At 43.3% G+C, this 16534-nt stretch overlaps 1 protein-coding gene across 1 annotated transcript in view; it reads right to left on the bottom strand.

Moving 5' to 3' along the window:
* nlrc5 (NLR family CARD domain containing 5) overlaps positions 1-16534 on the bottom strand; it is a 116332-nt gene that overhangs the window by 72720 nt on the left and 27078 nt on the right. Inside the window, exons 11-15 of the mRNA XM_033036468.1 lie at positions 15678-15740; positions 15511-15576; positions 10557-10640; positions 7398-7481; positions 5572-5661 (exon numbers count right to left, since the gene is read on the bottom strand). Of these exons, the coding sequence (XP_032892359.1) occupies positions 5572-5661; positions 7398-7481; positions 10557-10640; positions 15511-15576; positions 15678-15740 (387 nt within the window). The remainder of the gene's footprint in view (positions 1-5571; positions 5662-7397; positions 7482-10556; positions 10641-15510; positions 15577-15677; positions 15741-16534) is intronic.

Below are 16534 nucleotides of genomic sequence, written 5' to 3'. Positions count from 1 at the left end.
GTGCCATGTATGATGTTATTGTGAAATGTCTCAATGCTTCCAGTGATCCCTTTTGTAAAAGTAAATGTAAGGTACCCAACATCAGACCTGGGTGGAATGAGTTTGTGGTTGAGCAGTACGCTGAGGCAAGAGAGGCCTCTAGACTCTGGTCAGAGGCAGGTAGGCCTAGACAGGGGGTATTGCTAGATATGAAAAAACGCACAAATGCTAGAGTTAAGTATGCACTTCGTTTTATTAAGAAAAATGAAAACACAATGAGAGCAGACTCGCTTGCCAGGAAGCTACAGAATAACAACCTTACTAACTTCTGGAAAGAGGTCAAAGTAATGAATAACAGTAAAACACCCCTACCGCCTGACATTGAAGGTGTTAGTAGCCCAGAAAAAATAGCTGAGAGTTGGCGTGAGCACTATCGTAACCTTTTTAACTGTGTTAAAAGTAACCCAATTAGAATCAATCATGAACATAGTGATCTCTCTGTAGATATGGTAGTTAGGGCAGCTGATGTCTATGATGCCATTAACATGTTGGATAACAACAAAGCCTGCGGTATGGACTGCATTACTGCAGAACATCTAAAATATGCCAGCTATAAGCTCTGCCCTTTGCTTTCCATGTGCTTTAATGGTTGTCTGGTTCATGGTGTCCTGCCAAATGCTATTATGTCTGTAATGTTAGTGCCTGTGCTTAAAGATAAGGCTGGTAAGCTCAACAGTATTGACAATTACCGACCTATTGCATTAGCCAGTATCTTGTCTAAAGTACTGGAGAGAATACTGTTGACAAAGCTAGAAATGTATGTCCTTACTACTGACAATCAGTTTGGGTTCAAAAGAAAACATGGAACTGACCTGTGTATCTATGCTCTTAAAGAGATTGTGTTCAGGTACACAAGCCTGAATTCATCTGTATTTCTACGTTTTATTGATGCGTCCAAGGCATTTGATAGAATTAATCATGAACAATTGTTTGTAAAATTGCTAGATAGAGGTGCCCCTAAATTCTTAGTGGTATGCCCATCAAACGTTTCAGGTTAAATGGGACAATGTTGTATCTGCTCCATTCTGTGTTAGTAACGGAGTGCGGCAAGGAGGAATTTTGTCTCCTATTTTATTTAATGTTTATATGGATGAATTGTCAAATCAGTTAAATAGGTTAAAAACTGGCTGTCTTGTGGGCAACACTATTGTTAATCATCTTATGTATGCAGACGACCTGGTCCTGCTCTGTCCATATAGTGCTGGGCTGCAGCAGATGCTGAAGGTGTGCTCTCAGTATGGCCTTGATTATGACATAAAGTATAACGCTAAGAAAAGCCGCATAATGATAGTTAGAAGCGCTGAGGACAGGAAATCAACTTTTCCGACCTTTTATTTGTCAGACAGTCCTCTTGCTGTGTGTGAGGAAATTAAATACCTAGGTCATGTCATATCCGATGACTGGACGGATGACAAAGATCTCTACTGACAGCGCTGTAAAATTTATCTTCAAGCTAACATGCTTATAAGGAAGTTTTCTATGTGCTCTGACTCTGTGAAGTGTTCCCTGTTCAGAACCTACATCGCACTGTTATATACTGCTCAACTGTGGTCTAATTATAAGAAAAAGAGTATGCAGAGGCTCAAGGTAGCATACAATGATGCAATGAGGTTGCTGCTTCGTGTCCCTAGGTGGCATAGTGCCAGTCAATTGTTTGTGTCCACTAGAGTGCCAGCCTGTGAGGCACTCTTAAAGACAGCTGATGTTTAGTTTTATGTGTCGCCTGGACAAGTCAGAGAACCACATAATTGAAGCCCTAGTCAGCCCTCTGAAAAGCTGCTATAGATTCACTTCTAGGCTAAGACGGCATTGGTGCAATAGCTTGTATATCATATAGGCTAATATGCAATTTTTTTAATGTATTTTTGTATCTCCTTATATTGTTTGATGTGTTATATGGACTTGTGTCTGAAATAAAGCTTTAATAATAATGCACATTGCTCAACCTTTCGCGATTGAAGTGTAAGAAACTGATTACCTGGTTCCAACAAGCCACTAGAATGTGCTGGTCTAAGTGACCACTCATTTAATTTGATGTTGAAGCATGAACTATTTACACATAGCCTCGATCTTAATAGAGAAATTGAAACATTTACATAAATGGATTTATTTGTCATGAGGACTGGTCCATATATGGCTTAAAGCAAACTATTAATAGTTTTTCTTATCTCCCAACGGAACCTGCTGTAGCTTTATCATTCGCATTAAAATACTACTTATCATGATTTGTTTCAATTACTCCTCACCCCATCCCACACTCTCCCTCCCCCTCCAGCCTCCAGCCTCAACAATGTGCCAGAGTACCTGGGTTCAATCCTGACTACAGGTGCTGTCTGTACGGAGTTTGTACGTTCTCCCTGTGACCGTGTGGGTTTTCTCTGGCTGCTCCAGTTTACTCCCACACTCCAAAGACGTGCAGGTTTGTAGGTTAATTGGCTTTGGGACAAACTGTAAATTGTCCCTATTCAATTCAATTCAACTTTATTGTCATTACACAGATACAAGTATGGGTACAACGAAATGCAGTTTAGCGTCAGTCCGTAGTAATAGTGTAATATAGAAATAAAAAATACAGAATAAGCAAACAATGTGGACGGAGAGACTGGAGAAATCTATCGGCGGGACTCCGAGTTCAGCAATGTGATAGTGTTGTTGTAGAAGCTGTTCCTCATCCTACTAGAGTGTAGGATAGTGTAAGTGTGGGGGGGATCGCTGGTTGGTCATGGACTCGGTGGGCCGTATGGCCTGTTTCCACGCTGTATCTCTGAAGTCTAAACAAGCATGAGCTGTATACCAGTGGCAAGTACATGCAAATGTAGTTTATCACAGTCATCATCAGAAATCCAGCTGAATTTTAAAGGCATTCATGAAAGTGACACATCACTTCAGCACATGACTTGGCAACCAGTGCAATGTGGGAACAGGAGGGAGAGGAGAGTGGTTCACATTCCTGGTGGCTGCAGTAATACTGAAAACTGCGCACAGAGTATTTGTAGACAGTCAGAGGACAAACCATGGGTTGTTGTGAATAAAACGACTGCTCATTCCCAAGGGACAAATACAGTATGTAATACAGTCATGCTGACTTTCACATGCTGAGGGGAAGCCAGAGCCTTGTTCACGTGTCCATTTACTCTGCGTGAAGACCATTCTCAAATGGCCCACAACTCTCAGCAAACCTGCTATATGCCTGGTTCTGATTGGCCTTACTTTATATGGAAACCACAGGCTAGATACAGGCTGGTTGGCTTAACTAGGCCGAGACAGAGTTTATTCCCACAGTGACCATACCAGTATAGTTTGTGACTAAAACTGGAGGATCAAACACTAAGAACTATTTCCGATAGATTTGGAGTAGCCAATGAAGATATAAAATATCTAGTACTTGACCTGGGGCAGCACAGTGGCACAGTGATAAAGTTGCTGCCTTACACCACCAGACACCCAGGTTCGATCCTGACTATGGATGCTGTCAGTACACCATTTGTATGTCCTCCCTGTGACCGTGTGGGTTTTCTCTGGGAGTTCTGCTTTCCTCCCACACTCCGAAGGTGTACAAGTTTGTAGGTTAATTGGCTCCGGTAAAATTGTCCCTAGTGTGTAGGATGGTGCTAGTATATGGAGTGATCGCTGGTCGGCACGGACTCGGTGGGCCCAAGGGCCTATTTCAGCGCTGTATCTCAAAAATCTAAAGACCTAATTGTGGAAGGAAACCTATTCTCACTGTAATACCTACAAGGATACCCTGGAGATCTAGTGATGCTGCATCTGTTATCCCATTCCTAACCCTTAAGATGTCCACACCAGTTGATAGGTTATGGGGAGAAGGCAGGAAAATGGGGTTAGGAGGGAGAGATAGATCAGCCATGATTCAATGGCGGAGTAGACTTGATGGGCCGAATGGCCTAATTCTACTCTTATTCCTTATGACCCGCCATATGGCACTCGTCTACTGGAAATATCAAAGTAAGATGATCTTGCCGGTGAGATGACTGTACTACCTCGGCTTACTCTATGAAAAAAACAGCTTTATTTTGTTGGTTGGAAGGTACAGCTGTTTGTGGTGTTGCATTTCGCATGAATAACCACAATGATTGCAATGACTCCGCTCATTGTAAAGAGCCAGTCTGTTGGTTAAGGCAACAGCTGTCGTCTAGGTTTGTGCTTTCTGCATGAATGACCACAATTAATGGATGTGGAGTAAGGTACAGATACAGAAAATAGGAACATAAAAACCATAAGAACAGGAGGAGGCCACTCAGTCCCAAAGTCATGCACCACCATGCAGTCATGTATGTTTTTAGTGTTCTTTAGCTTGTTTTATGTGGGGGAGGGGGGGCGAGTTGGGGGAAACTTTTACCAATCTCTTACCTCGACGGAGATGCGATTTTATTCCGTATCGTATCTCTGTCAGCACTGCGGCCTGACATCGAGGAGTTGGCGGCCTTTGCTGGAGACCGACTTCGAGAGGTCCACCGCGGGACTTTAACATCATGCAGCTCGCAATCCCTTTGCCAGGGATCGACCTCTGAGCTCTACCGCGGGGGGGCTGCGGACTTCAACATTGTGAAGCTCGTGGTCTCTGGTCAGAGAACGACTTTGGGAACACCAAGCCGCGGGAGCTTCGATCGCCCTGACGCGAGAGCTTCGACTACCCTGACGCAGAGGCTTCGAACGCCGGCGGCGGGAGCGCCGATCGTCCCGACTGCGGAAGGTTCGACTGCCCCGACAGCGGGAGAATAAAAGAGGAAGAAGTTTGGACTTTATTGCCTTCCATCACAGTGAGGAACGTGGGGAATCCACTGTGGTGGATGTTTATGTTAACTTTTATTTAGTTGTGTGTCTTGCTGCTTTTGTTTTAGTATGGCTGTATGGTAATTCAAATTTCGCTGTACCATAATTGGTACATGTGACAATAAACTGACCTTGAAACCTTTCAATATGCTCATAACTAATCTGCCTCATCTCATTTTCTGTCTCAGTTCCCTAGTTCCCTTTCATTCCTCCACGTTTCAAAACAATTATCATCTTCCTCTCCAATTATTTTCAATGATTCAGCCTCCACAATACCCTGCAATGGAGAATTCCACCATCCTCTGCGAGAAGCCACCATGCACCTCCATTTTAAATGACTGCCCACTTATATTGTAGCTATGTCCACTTGTTGGGGATTCTCCCACCAGTAAAAGCATCTCAACATCAGATTGGGTAGAGAACAGGTCCAAGTACGTGACAAAGAAGAGTCACACTATTTCCATATCAATTCTTTGAACATATTCTCCGTTGATTAGGTAATGAAACTAATATGATGTACCCATATTAGCCCAATAACTGGCCCGTGGAATTTGACGGGTTCTTCAAAAGGAAGGTGTACATTTGGCTCATTTCATTCCTATAAAAAGTTTTGATACGGCGTTTTTGGAGTAAATGGAGCGAGGTGCTCTTAACAGAGGCTGCTGTGCCCCTGCCCCTCATTTTAAGCTTAACATGTTGCATGTTATTAATACTGTTGAAAAAAGTCCCCTTGCTTACCTCACTTCTATTTCCAGCACGTTGGGGTTTTCCTTCAGCACTGTTACCAAGCAGAGAATGCAATTTGCAGAGAAATCATTGTTGCTGAGGCTAAGATAGAAAGTAATTTTAAAAAGTTTGAAAATTAGCACATTAAATTTCTCAAGACATCAATGCCGAAATACCAACTGACCCGGTAAATGGTGCTCACTAATGAATATGTGGCACCTAAATGATCTTGGTTTGATGAAAATTGTATCCTTTAACCTAAATTACTCTTTCCTTAGAATATTCCCCGTTTCACAGTTGTTGGCTCCGTCTCATTCATTGGGGATGCTACTCACACCGTCATCCTTCTACGGGGATCTTAGTGACGTGTAATGTGACACTGATAGCTTTATATGACAAAGTGAAGAAAATATTTATTTATGTCATACCATCTAAACCTCAAATGGAAACTTTTCAATATGTGTATTGACATTTTGCCTGCAAATCTTCTCAGCCATTTATGTAATTCAACCTACAACTGGTATTGTGTACACAATATGTTGGCTTATTGGTGAAGGCAGAGCTGTAGATGTTGTGTACATGGACTTCAGTAAGGCGTTTAACAAGGTTCTGCATGGTAGGCTGCTCTGGAAGGTTAGATCACATGGGATCCAAGGAGAGATAGCTGAATGGAAAGCAAATTGGCTCCATGGAAGGAAGCATAGGGTAATGGTGGAAGGTTGCTTCTCAGACTGGATGCCTGTGACTAGTGGTGTGCCTCAGGGTTCGGTGCTGGGCCCGTTACTATTTATCATCTACATCAATGATTTGGATGAGAACATACAGGGTGAGATTAGCAAGTTTGCTGATGATACAAAAGTTAGTGGTTTTGCAGATAGTGAAGATGGTTGTGAACGATTGCAGCAGGATCTGGATCGATTGGCCAGGTGGGCGGAGGAATGATTGATGGAATTTAATACAGAGAAGTGTGAGGTGTTGCATTTTGGGACGTCGAACAAGAGCAGGACCTACACAGTAAATGGTTGACCTCTGGATAGTGTTGTAGAGCAGAGGGATCTAGGAGTACAGGTGCATGGTTCCTTGAAGGTCGAGTCGCAGGTTGATAAGGTGGTGAAAAAGGCTTTTGGCACTTTGGCCTTCATCAGTCAGAGTATTGAGTATCAAAGTTGGGAGGTCATGTTGCAGTTGTATAAGATGTTGGTGAGACCCCATTTAGAATATAGTGTTCAGTTCTGAGCACCATGTTATAGGAAAGATATTGTCAAGCTTGAAAGGGTTCAGAAAAAAATTATGAGGATGTTGCCAGGACTAGAGGGTACGAGCTATAGGGAGAGGTTGAGGAGGCTGGGTCTCTATTCCATGGAGCGCAGGAGGATAAGGGGTGATCTTATAGAGGTATACAAAATAATGAGAGGAATAGATCGGGTAGATGCACAGAGTCTTTTGACCAGATTAGGGGAATCGAGGACTAGAGGACATAGGTTCAAGGTGAAGGGGAAAAGATTTAATAGGAATCCGAGAGGTAACTTTTTCACACAAAGAGTGGGAGGTATATGAAACAAGCTGCCAGAGGAGGTAGTTGAGGCTGGGACTATCCCATCATTTAAGAAACAGTTTAATGGGATAGTCCCAGCCTCATCATGGATAGGACAGGTTTGGAGGGATATGGACCAAGCGCAGGCAAGTGAGACTAGTGTAGCTGGGACATTGTTGGCCAGTGTGGGCGAGTTAGGCCGAAGGGCCTGTTTCCACACTATATCACTCTATGACTGTATAACTAATTCACCGTGAGTTGCATGAACACCTAACTATTAACAACAAATGATTTGCAGACTTACTTAATTAATTTAGAAATACGAAACTCTGGAAGGAATTCAACAAGTTTTCTTAAGCTGTTGTCCTTCAATTCGTTGCGAGACAAACTAAAGAAAAACATAGGAAGTTGATATTTCTAAGTGAAAATTCATCAAGACGCTGTATACTTACAGATGCAGCCTCATCAAGACCCCATACGTCTAGCCACAGGCGCTGGACTCTCTACAGCTTTCAGTTGCCAATGTGCCCACTTTGCGGCAGTCAAAGCTCTGCCTTGTCCTACAATCCCAGCAGTGGCCACCTCAACTGGAGCATGCACATTGGGGGAATAGTGAAAGGCAGGCAAGGACCTTGGGCATTTGTCAGAGGGAGTTCCTTGTTCTGATAAGCGATATAGTTTAAAATATCTCAATGTCTATTCAATACAGAAAGTATTTTGTTTTCCATTCCCATCTAACATAGATAGAGGCCATTCAGTACCTCAAGTCTATGCCAACTTACATTGCCCCATTATTCCCATCAAATCCCTCTGCCTAGATTCTACCATTCACCTGCACACCTACAACATCTACCATGGCCAATAAACCTACCAATTTGCATGTCTTTGCGATGTGGCAGGAAACCAGAGTATTGAGGGATTGCTTGAAAAATACAGCATGGAAATAGGCCCTTCCACCCACCGTGTCCATGGCAACCATCGATCATCTCTTCACACTAGTTCTAGGTTATCCCACTTTCGTATCCACTCGTTACACACAAGGAGTAATTTACAGAGACCAATTACCTACAAACCCGGATATCTTTGGGATGTAGGAGGAAATTGGAGCACCCGGAGGAAACCCATGGGAACACAGGATGAACGTGCAAACTCCACACAGACAGCGTCTGAGGTCAGCATCAAACTAGGGTCTCGGGCGCTGTGAGGCAACAGCTTCACAAGTTGTGCTTAGAAATTTATATTATCTTTTCAAAAGTACTCCCAACTCTTTCTCTAGTTGAATCAAGGGATACGGGGAAAAACCAGGAACGGGGTATGGATTTTAGATGATCAGCCATGATCATATTAAATGGCAGTGCTGGCTCGAAGGGCCGAACGGCCTACTCCTGCACCTATTTTTCTGTTTCTATTTCTATGTTTGTAAAATCAATTTTATGGTGTAAGTGAGCAAATTAATGATATATTCACAAGGTGATTTCTACAAAAGCAGACAATAAATGTGCACCTGATCATGTCTCTAGTGTGTTGTGAGTTCCTGGGGGAAAACGCACACAATCACCGGGGAACGTGTAACCTCCATACCGACAACATTGTTGAACGCAGGCCACTGGAGTTTTGAGGCAGCATTTCTACTCAGTGTGCTACTGAATCACCCTTACAACAAACTGGAGACATCTCTGGCTGCAAAGAGATCCTGCAATCTAGCTTCCTAATCTTCAAAAAAGAGGACCAGGAGAAATGAACACTTGATCACATGTCTACAGTACTAATACTGACTTATAATACTGTTAAATTCTAAACTGACGTGCAGTGACAGGCTTTGACAGGGTGACTTCTCAGAACTGTTTTAAGTGAAGAATTAATGTGAATAGCTGTGGAGAATCGATTCCATCTGACTGGGCTAATCCAAAATAAATTGTTTGCATTCTTTGTGTCCAAGGAGACTGAATTGGCATTAGGAAGTTAGCTGTTTCTTGTTTGAACTACACAACATCATTCTTACAAGTACACTAAGTGCAGTACGTATATACCCCTTGAGATCCTCCAGCAGTTTGTGCTTTGCTCTAGACTCCAAGATCTACAATGTCCCATTGGGGAGGAAGGGTTCTGACCCGAAACGTCATCTATTATTTTTCTCCAAAGATGCTGCCTGACCGGCTGAGTTACTCCACCATTTTATGCCTATATATTTGGTTGGATTCCTCTTCCTGCAAAATGTCACATTCCAGCTCTTTGAAGATTGCCAGTAGCTCAGGCAATGTGGACGTTCTGTCAATGTGGATATTCTTGGTTTATAAATCAATGAACCTTCCTTCAACATCTCCCCTTTGATAACATCATTCATTTGAAAACCTGAACAACCACAGATGCTGAAAATCTGATACAAAACTGAAACATGGGCAATACTCAGCAAGCTGGAAGCAACTGAGAGAAACACCTCTGAAGAAAGGTCTTTACCCTGAAAGGTTAACTCTGCTTCTCATTCTAAAGATGCTCCACTTAGTGCCTTGCCTGATCCTTATTCCTCATCAACAGAGCACATTATCACAAACACATTGCTGTTTGTGGGAGTTTGCTATGTGCAAATTGGCTGCCAAATTTTCTACATTGTCCCCGTGACTCACTTCAAAGTTTTATATCGTCTGGAAACAATTTTCGAAGTGGAACGTGAAAGGAGCTATAAATACACCTTTTACTCAGAAGAAAAATGAACCGTTGTGAATCAAAGACGCAACTGCAGAGAGTAAGAGGAAGTCTGAAGGGGTGTTTGGAACCGTTGAGAGAAATAGATTGACCTTCAATTTAATTCTGCTCTTCTCTGCACAATTTGTTTGTTGCAGTTGGTTTGTACATCTGAGGGCAAGTGAGCCTTGTACAGGGCCCTAGTGAGACCACACCTGGAGTATTGTGTGCAGTTTTGGTCCCCTAATCTGAGGAATGACATTCTTGCTATTGAGGGAGTGCAGCGTAGGTTTACAAGGTTAATTCCCGGGATGGCGGGACTGTCATATGCTGAGAGAATGGAGCAGCTGGGCTTGTACACTCTGGAGTTTAGAAGGATGAGAGGGGTTCTTATTGAAACATATAAGATTGTTAAGGGTTTGGACACGCTAGAGGCAGGAAACATGTTCCCGATGTTGGGGGAAGTCCAGAAACAGGGGGGGTAAGAATAAGGGGCAAGCCATTTAGAACGGAGACGAGGAAACACTTTTTGTGAGTCTGTGGAATTCTCTGCCTCAGAGGGTGGTGGAGGCTGGTTCTCTAGATACTTTCAAGAGAGAGCTAGATAGGGCTCTTAAAGATCGCGGGCAAGGGATATGGGGAGAAGGCAGGAACGGGGTACAGATTGTGGATGATCAGCCATGATCACATTGAATGGCGGTGCTGGCTCGAAGGGCCGAATGGCCTACTCCTGAACCTATTGTCTATTGTCAATGCACTACAAATAAGTTGTTAGACTTACTCGAGAGATGCCAGCTGAGGACCATGTTGCAAGATTGTGCAGAGAGTGTGCACATGTTTCTCTGTTAATTCGCACTTCACAAGACTGCAAAAGAAGAAAAACATCAGCTCATGCATGTTGAACAGCAACGATCCTACAAACCTTTTAAACAATTCTTATTGCCCCACCCCCTCAAAACCAGATGATGCACGGTTCTCCTTTTATAGACACAAAAAGCTGGAGTAACTCAGCCGGACAGGCAGCATCTCTGGAGAGGAGGAATGGGTGACTTGAGGAAGGGTCTCGACCCGAAACGTAACCCATTCCTTCTCTCCAGAGATGCTGGCTGTCCCGCTGAGTTACTCCAGATTTTTGTGTCATCTTCGGTTTAAACTAGCATCTGTAATTCCTTCCGACACAGCCTCTCCGTTTAGTTAGGAGGTTGTGAATTTAAGTCCTTGTTCAGTGATATAATCAATGCCGAATCTCTGTGACACTGTTGAGGGATTGCTGGGCTGTCAAGTGAGATATGAAATCAGGTGAGATATTTAATCTCAGGTAGATATAAATAATTGCATTTATTAAAAAGTATATCCCAGCTAATATTTATCCCTCAATTAACATCATGAATGAAACAGGTTACATGATCAATAACACAATGCTATCTGAGTGATTCGGTTTCAATATTCCCTGCGTTATAACAGTAACTGCATTCCAAAATATCTGATAGGTTCTACTGCAACCACATTGATTTCACTTTAAAGAGGCACTGTTTGGCATTAGTTGCTATGATGCACAGGAAACTGGGTCAAAAGTACAGGGCAGTCTACACACATGCAGTACAAAGATGGTGTGCTACTGCACAAAGCCAACACCACATCCTTTCTCTGAATCTGTCTAATTCACCAATGTCTGTTTTTCTCAGATAATATTTTGGTATAGATTAGTACCATGACTGGCGTGGACGTGGTGGGCCGAAGGGCCTGTTTCCACGCTGCATGTCGCTCTGATGCTGTTTCACAGCATGCCCTATCATTTGTCAGAGCAGGAGATGGGAATTATTCAATGGAATGGTCATCGCTGTGACATCTCAATAGTTGAGGCCTGGTTCTTTGTATTTATCATGCTATCATCAATTGGCAACGTGCCCAACTCCTGACAGAGAACAGGCGACTTTCCCCTCCTGCCGTTACCCTACCCCCTCGTTTGGAGGTTCTGTCACACATCGGATGTAAGCAGCTGTCATGGGCTTGTCTGTGCCATTGGTGATTGTTGATAATGACCATTATCTGATGACGGCTGGGAAAACATTCAGAAGCTGCAGCTTGGACTTCCTATTGCCACCCACTTGTTTACTCTCCTGCCTCCTCTGAATAGTTGCGCACACAATTGGGAAACAAAAAGTGCTGGAAAGTCCCTGTGCTGAGAATAAAAACAAAACAGTTTCTTCCATTTTCAATTAGATATTTTCCACCCTTCTGGAATTGTGCCCGTATGCAAAAGCCTCCGAGCGCTAACAATAGGGTATTCACCAGTTTTGTTTAATGGCAGCAGGTACCATGTAATGAATGAAGCTGACTAACTAATTGACTGTCATTCTCATCCCATAGATTACTAGTTTCCAATTCTGCTAATGGATTTACACAGAGAAAGCAGCTTCACAATGCCCGGACTCTGGTTCCATGGCAATCAATGCAATGGTACTGTATTTCAGTGTGAGTTATATTGTTACTCTAGCCCATGCAAACAACTGCACTCACACATTCAGGAACTCCTGCATGCCGTGTTGATTTGGACTGATGTTACCCATGATGGAACACATCGAAGGTACACAAAAATGCTGGAGAAACTCAGCAGGTGCAGCAGCATCTATGGAGCGAAGAAAATAGGCAACGTTTCGGGCCGAAACCCTTCTTCAGACCCGAAACGTTGCCTATTTCCTTCGCTCCATAGATGCTGCTGCACCCGCTGAGTTTCTCTAGCATTTTTGTGTACCTTCGATTTTCCAGCATCTGCAGTTCCTACTTAAACACATGGAACACATCCACTTTTATTCACATTGAAATGTCAAAACCACTTCAGGAAATGGCAGCAAATAATAGATGTGTCCTTGTATCGCAAGGGCAGAAAAGAGGAAAGAGTATTTTTTAAGTATTTCGTGCCTTTCACGCTCATTGTTGCCACAGAATGCACTGTGCCTATGAACTGAACTCTCAAGCCTCATTCTGTGGCTTGTGTGCGCTGCCGATGCTGCTGTAGTTCAGGCTTCATATAATCAAGGCATCACTGAAATTCAAGGGTTTAACATCACCATTATAAGCTCCCGAGAGTAATGTAGTTAGTAGATGCAAAGGCACTATTTAAAACAGAAGATGTGTATGTTCAGATTGATATGTCCAGCTAGAATTGGAAACAAAATACTGGAGAGAATGAGTACATCTAGAGGGATCTGCTTAAGTTCACTGTAGCCTTCCTGGGAACACTGTACAAGGCCAATGGTGGACAGACTGAAGATAGACACAAATTGCTGGAGTTACTCAGCGGGTCAGGCAGCATCTCTTGAGAGAAAGGATGGGTGACATTTCGGGTCGTAACCCTTCTTCGGACTGGACCGGACAGACCAAAGTGAGAGTGGGATGGAAATATTTTGCAAAGTGGTCATTCAATCTGAAATTGATTTCCCTAATATAGAAAAGGCCACATCCGAAGCATCGAATGCAATATGTTAAACTGCTTGTGCAAAAATGAATTAATCATTCACCAGGAAAGAATCCTTGGGTGCCTGGATGGTTTTTAAGGCAGCTTTATTCATTGATAAAAAACCATGTTAGTTGTACTTTGTGTTGGCAGATGCAGTAGTTGCGTCAGCTCCTACTAAAATAAAACTCACCCTTCATTGTCAGTGATATCCCACCTGCTGCAAATCAAAACATTTGTCCTACAACAGCAGTTTGTAAAGGAAGTGATTGCAGTGTGAAAGAACACACAGAGGCTAGCATGAAGGATGAGAATACAGCTGAGCAGATTTGCAGAAATAGTTGGCCATTTTCTGCAGGTATATAGATTCCAGGTCAAGAAGAAGGCAATCACAATTCAAAACGTGAATTAAATGCAAGTTAGTAACTCACAGATCTTATACACACACACACACACAATGGTCTGATTGTTTTCTTTTACATAGACACATGAACGAAAATGGGCCAAATACAGGAAGTGGCCCCAGTGTTGCAACTTGGACAGCATGGTCATGCCGTGGTTAATTCCCGGGATGGCGGGACTGTCATATACTGAGAGAATGGAGCGGCTGGGCTTGTACACTCTGGAGTTTAGAAGGATGAGAGGGAATCTCATTGAAACATATAAGATTGTTAAGGGTTTGGACACGCTAGAGGCAGGAAACATGTTCCCGATGTTGGGGGAGTACAGAACCAGGGGCCACAGTTTAAGAATAAGGAGTAAGCCATTTAGAACAGAGACGAGGAAACACTTTTTCTCACAGAGAGTGGTGAGTCTGTGGAATTCTCTGCCTCAGTGGGCGGTGGAGGCAGGTTCACTGGATGCTTTCAAGAGAGAGCTAGATAGGGCTCTTAAAAATAGCGGAGTCAGGGGATATGGGGAGAAGGCAGGAACGGGGTATTGATTGGGGATGATCAGCCATGATCACATTGAATGGCGGTGCTGGCTCGAAGGGCCAAATGGCCTACTCCTGCACCTATTGTCTATTGTCAATGTGGACCAAAGGGCTTGTTTCTGTGCTTAATAGCTCTATGATTCCATGCAACTCTTCTTATCACATGCAAGCAATCCATTATACACACTAATATAGCCTATGCTGAGAAATGACAGGCAAGTTGAACAGTGTGAACAATTGATTCAGTAGCATTGGAACTTCCAATCTGATCACGTCTTGCAACCTTACACCAAGGATTTTGGACCCAAAGTGTTCCGATAACATACAAAGAACTGATAGTGTGCATACAATTGGAACATTTCAAAAGGCATGGTCTTAGCATGCAGATAAGTTCAAACATCAGCTGTTTCTTCCTGGTTGGCATCTGATCCAAAGCCATGGGTGTACATATTATTACCTGTCAGAGCCAATCTTTCAAGCTTTCAGTCAGAGGTAGTGGAAGGGACCAATGAAGGGCATTCAGCACAAACTGTGTCTTACCTGGCCTGGAAGTTTTGGGCTAATACCAACTGGCTCAAATGGAACCCGCCTGTGGGCACCACAAATTCCTGGCAACAAGTCTAGAACAACCTGCAATGCTTGACTGCAGTGATACCACAATGACTCCCCTTTTCCCCCTACCTTACAACTGCATCACAGTATGGTATGGCAACTGCTCTGTCTCCGACCGGAAGGCATTGCAGAGGGTGGTGAAAATTGCCCAACGCATCACCGGTTCCTCGCTCCCCTCCATTGAGTCTGTCCAAAGCAAGCGTTGTCTGCGGAGGGCGCTCAGCATCGCCAAGGACTGCTCTCACCCCAACCATGGACTGTTTACCCTCCTACCATCCGGGAGGCGCTACAGGTCTCTCCGTTGCCGAACCAGCAGGTCCAGGAACAGCTTCTTCCCGGCGGCTGTCACTCTACTCAACAACGTACCTCGGTGACTGCCAATCACCCCCCCACCCCCCGGACACTTATTATCACTTATTATTATTTATTTAAATCATTTGCTATGTCGCTCTTCCAGGGAGATGCTAAATGCATTTCGTTGTCTCTGTACTGTACACTGACAATGACAATTAAAATTGAATCTGAATCTGAATCTTCACACTGGTATTGCTATGATCTTAGTACGGATCCTTTCCCTTCCTGTTTAACACTCACCACTGTAGCTGATTGTAGTCAGTGCTGCAATCATTCTAAAATAGTTGAGCTGGCACTGGGCAACATTCCTTACAGTCTGCATGCATTGAGAAAGATGAAGTACCAGGATATAACCCTTTGTTAAATGCAACCCATTACCTGAGATTGCTTAGAACTGTCTCTTGACTGCCTTCGGGTTCCACTGGAGACACAGATTTGGGAGGCCTGTGAAGTCAAAATAAAATGAAGGAAGCATTTCTGAAACTCTGGGGCCAACAGAACAAATTTTCTAGCACTTTAAAAACGACAAATTTAATTTGAAATACCTGTCCATTGGGATGGGTGTTGAGTCCGTTAAAAATCGAATTGTTGCCATAAAACCACCGTCACTAGGGAAAAAATCAATTTATAGATTAGTTTCAATTCATCACTTTTACTTCAGTAACTCCCTGCCATTTATTGACATTAATTGGGCCATGATACACCAAAGTACTTCCAATTAAGAATAGCTGCTAAAGTTAAAGTTATCCCACAACTGCGACAAGGAGTATACAATTAATGCTGGTCTTCAGCTGATGTACTACTGCCGTTCCATTACAGAACAGTGGTTAAGGATGGGGTTAGTTTACCTAGGACTACAATGAAGGGATCTCAAGCTGACCCTGGCATCTCAGCCTTGACCATACACCCAGAGACCATGCATAGCAGTCAACGGCAGATAATTCCAGAGATGTGGACAGTCTGAGCAAAATTAATCTCATTGCTAAATTGCTGCTGATCTTCTACTGAGACTGGTTCTGGTTCCAGACTCATCAGCCCCAAGAAATGTTGCATTTAGCCTGCCAATGCCTTTGAAAGTCTCATAAGCATCAATCATATAACCGTTCTCTTTTCCATCCCCATTTATTACTCGTCCAACCTGCTCAAGTTCTCCTCAACCGACAAAGCCCACATTGCTAGAATCAACCTAGTGAATTCACATTGCACCATCTCAAAATGTTTCCTTTAGATTGGAGATCAGATGCAGTCTGTACAAATACATAAGACTTTCACTCCTTGTTCTCAAGGCCCCCAGTAATAAAGGCCCTGTCTAGTCACAGCAAGGACAATGGTTAGTTCCCAAACACAACTTGTTATAGGATAAAAGGACATAGAGTGGTGGAGTAATTCAGCGGGTCAAGGA

The sequence above is a fragment of the Amblyraja radiata genome, chromosome 17, assembly GCF_010909765.2.
Source record: "Amblyraja radiata isolate CabotCenter1 chromosome 17, sAmbRad1.1.pri, whole genome shotgun sequence".
Lineage (NCBI taxonomy): Eukaryota > Metazoa > Chordata > Chondrichthyes > Rajiformes > Rajidae > Amblyraja > Amblyraja radiata.
The sequence above is the reverse complement of the archived record's forward strand: the minus strand, read 5'-3'. Positions and strand labels throughout refer to the sequence as shown.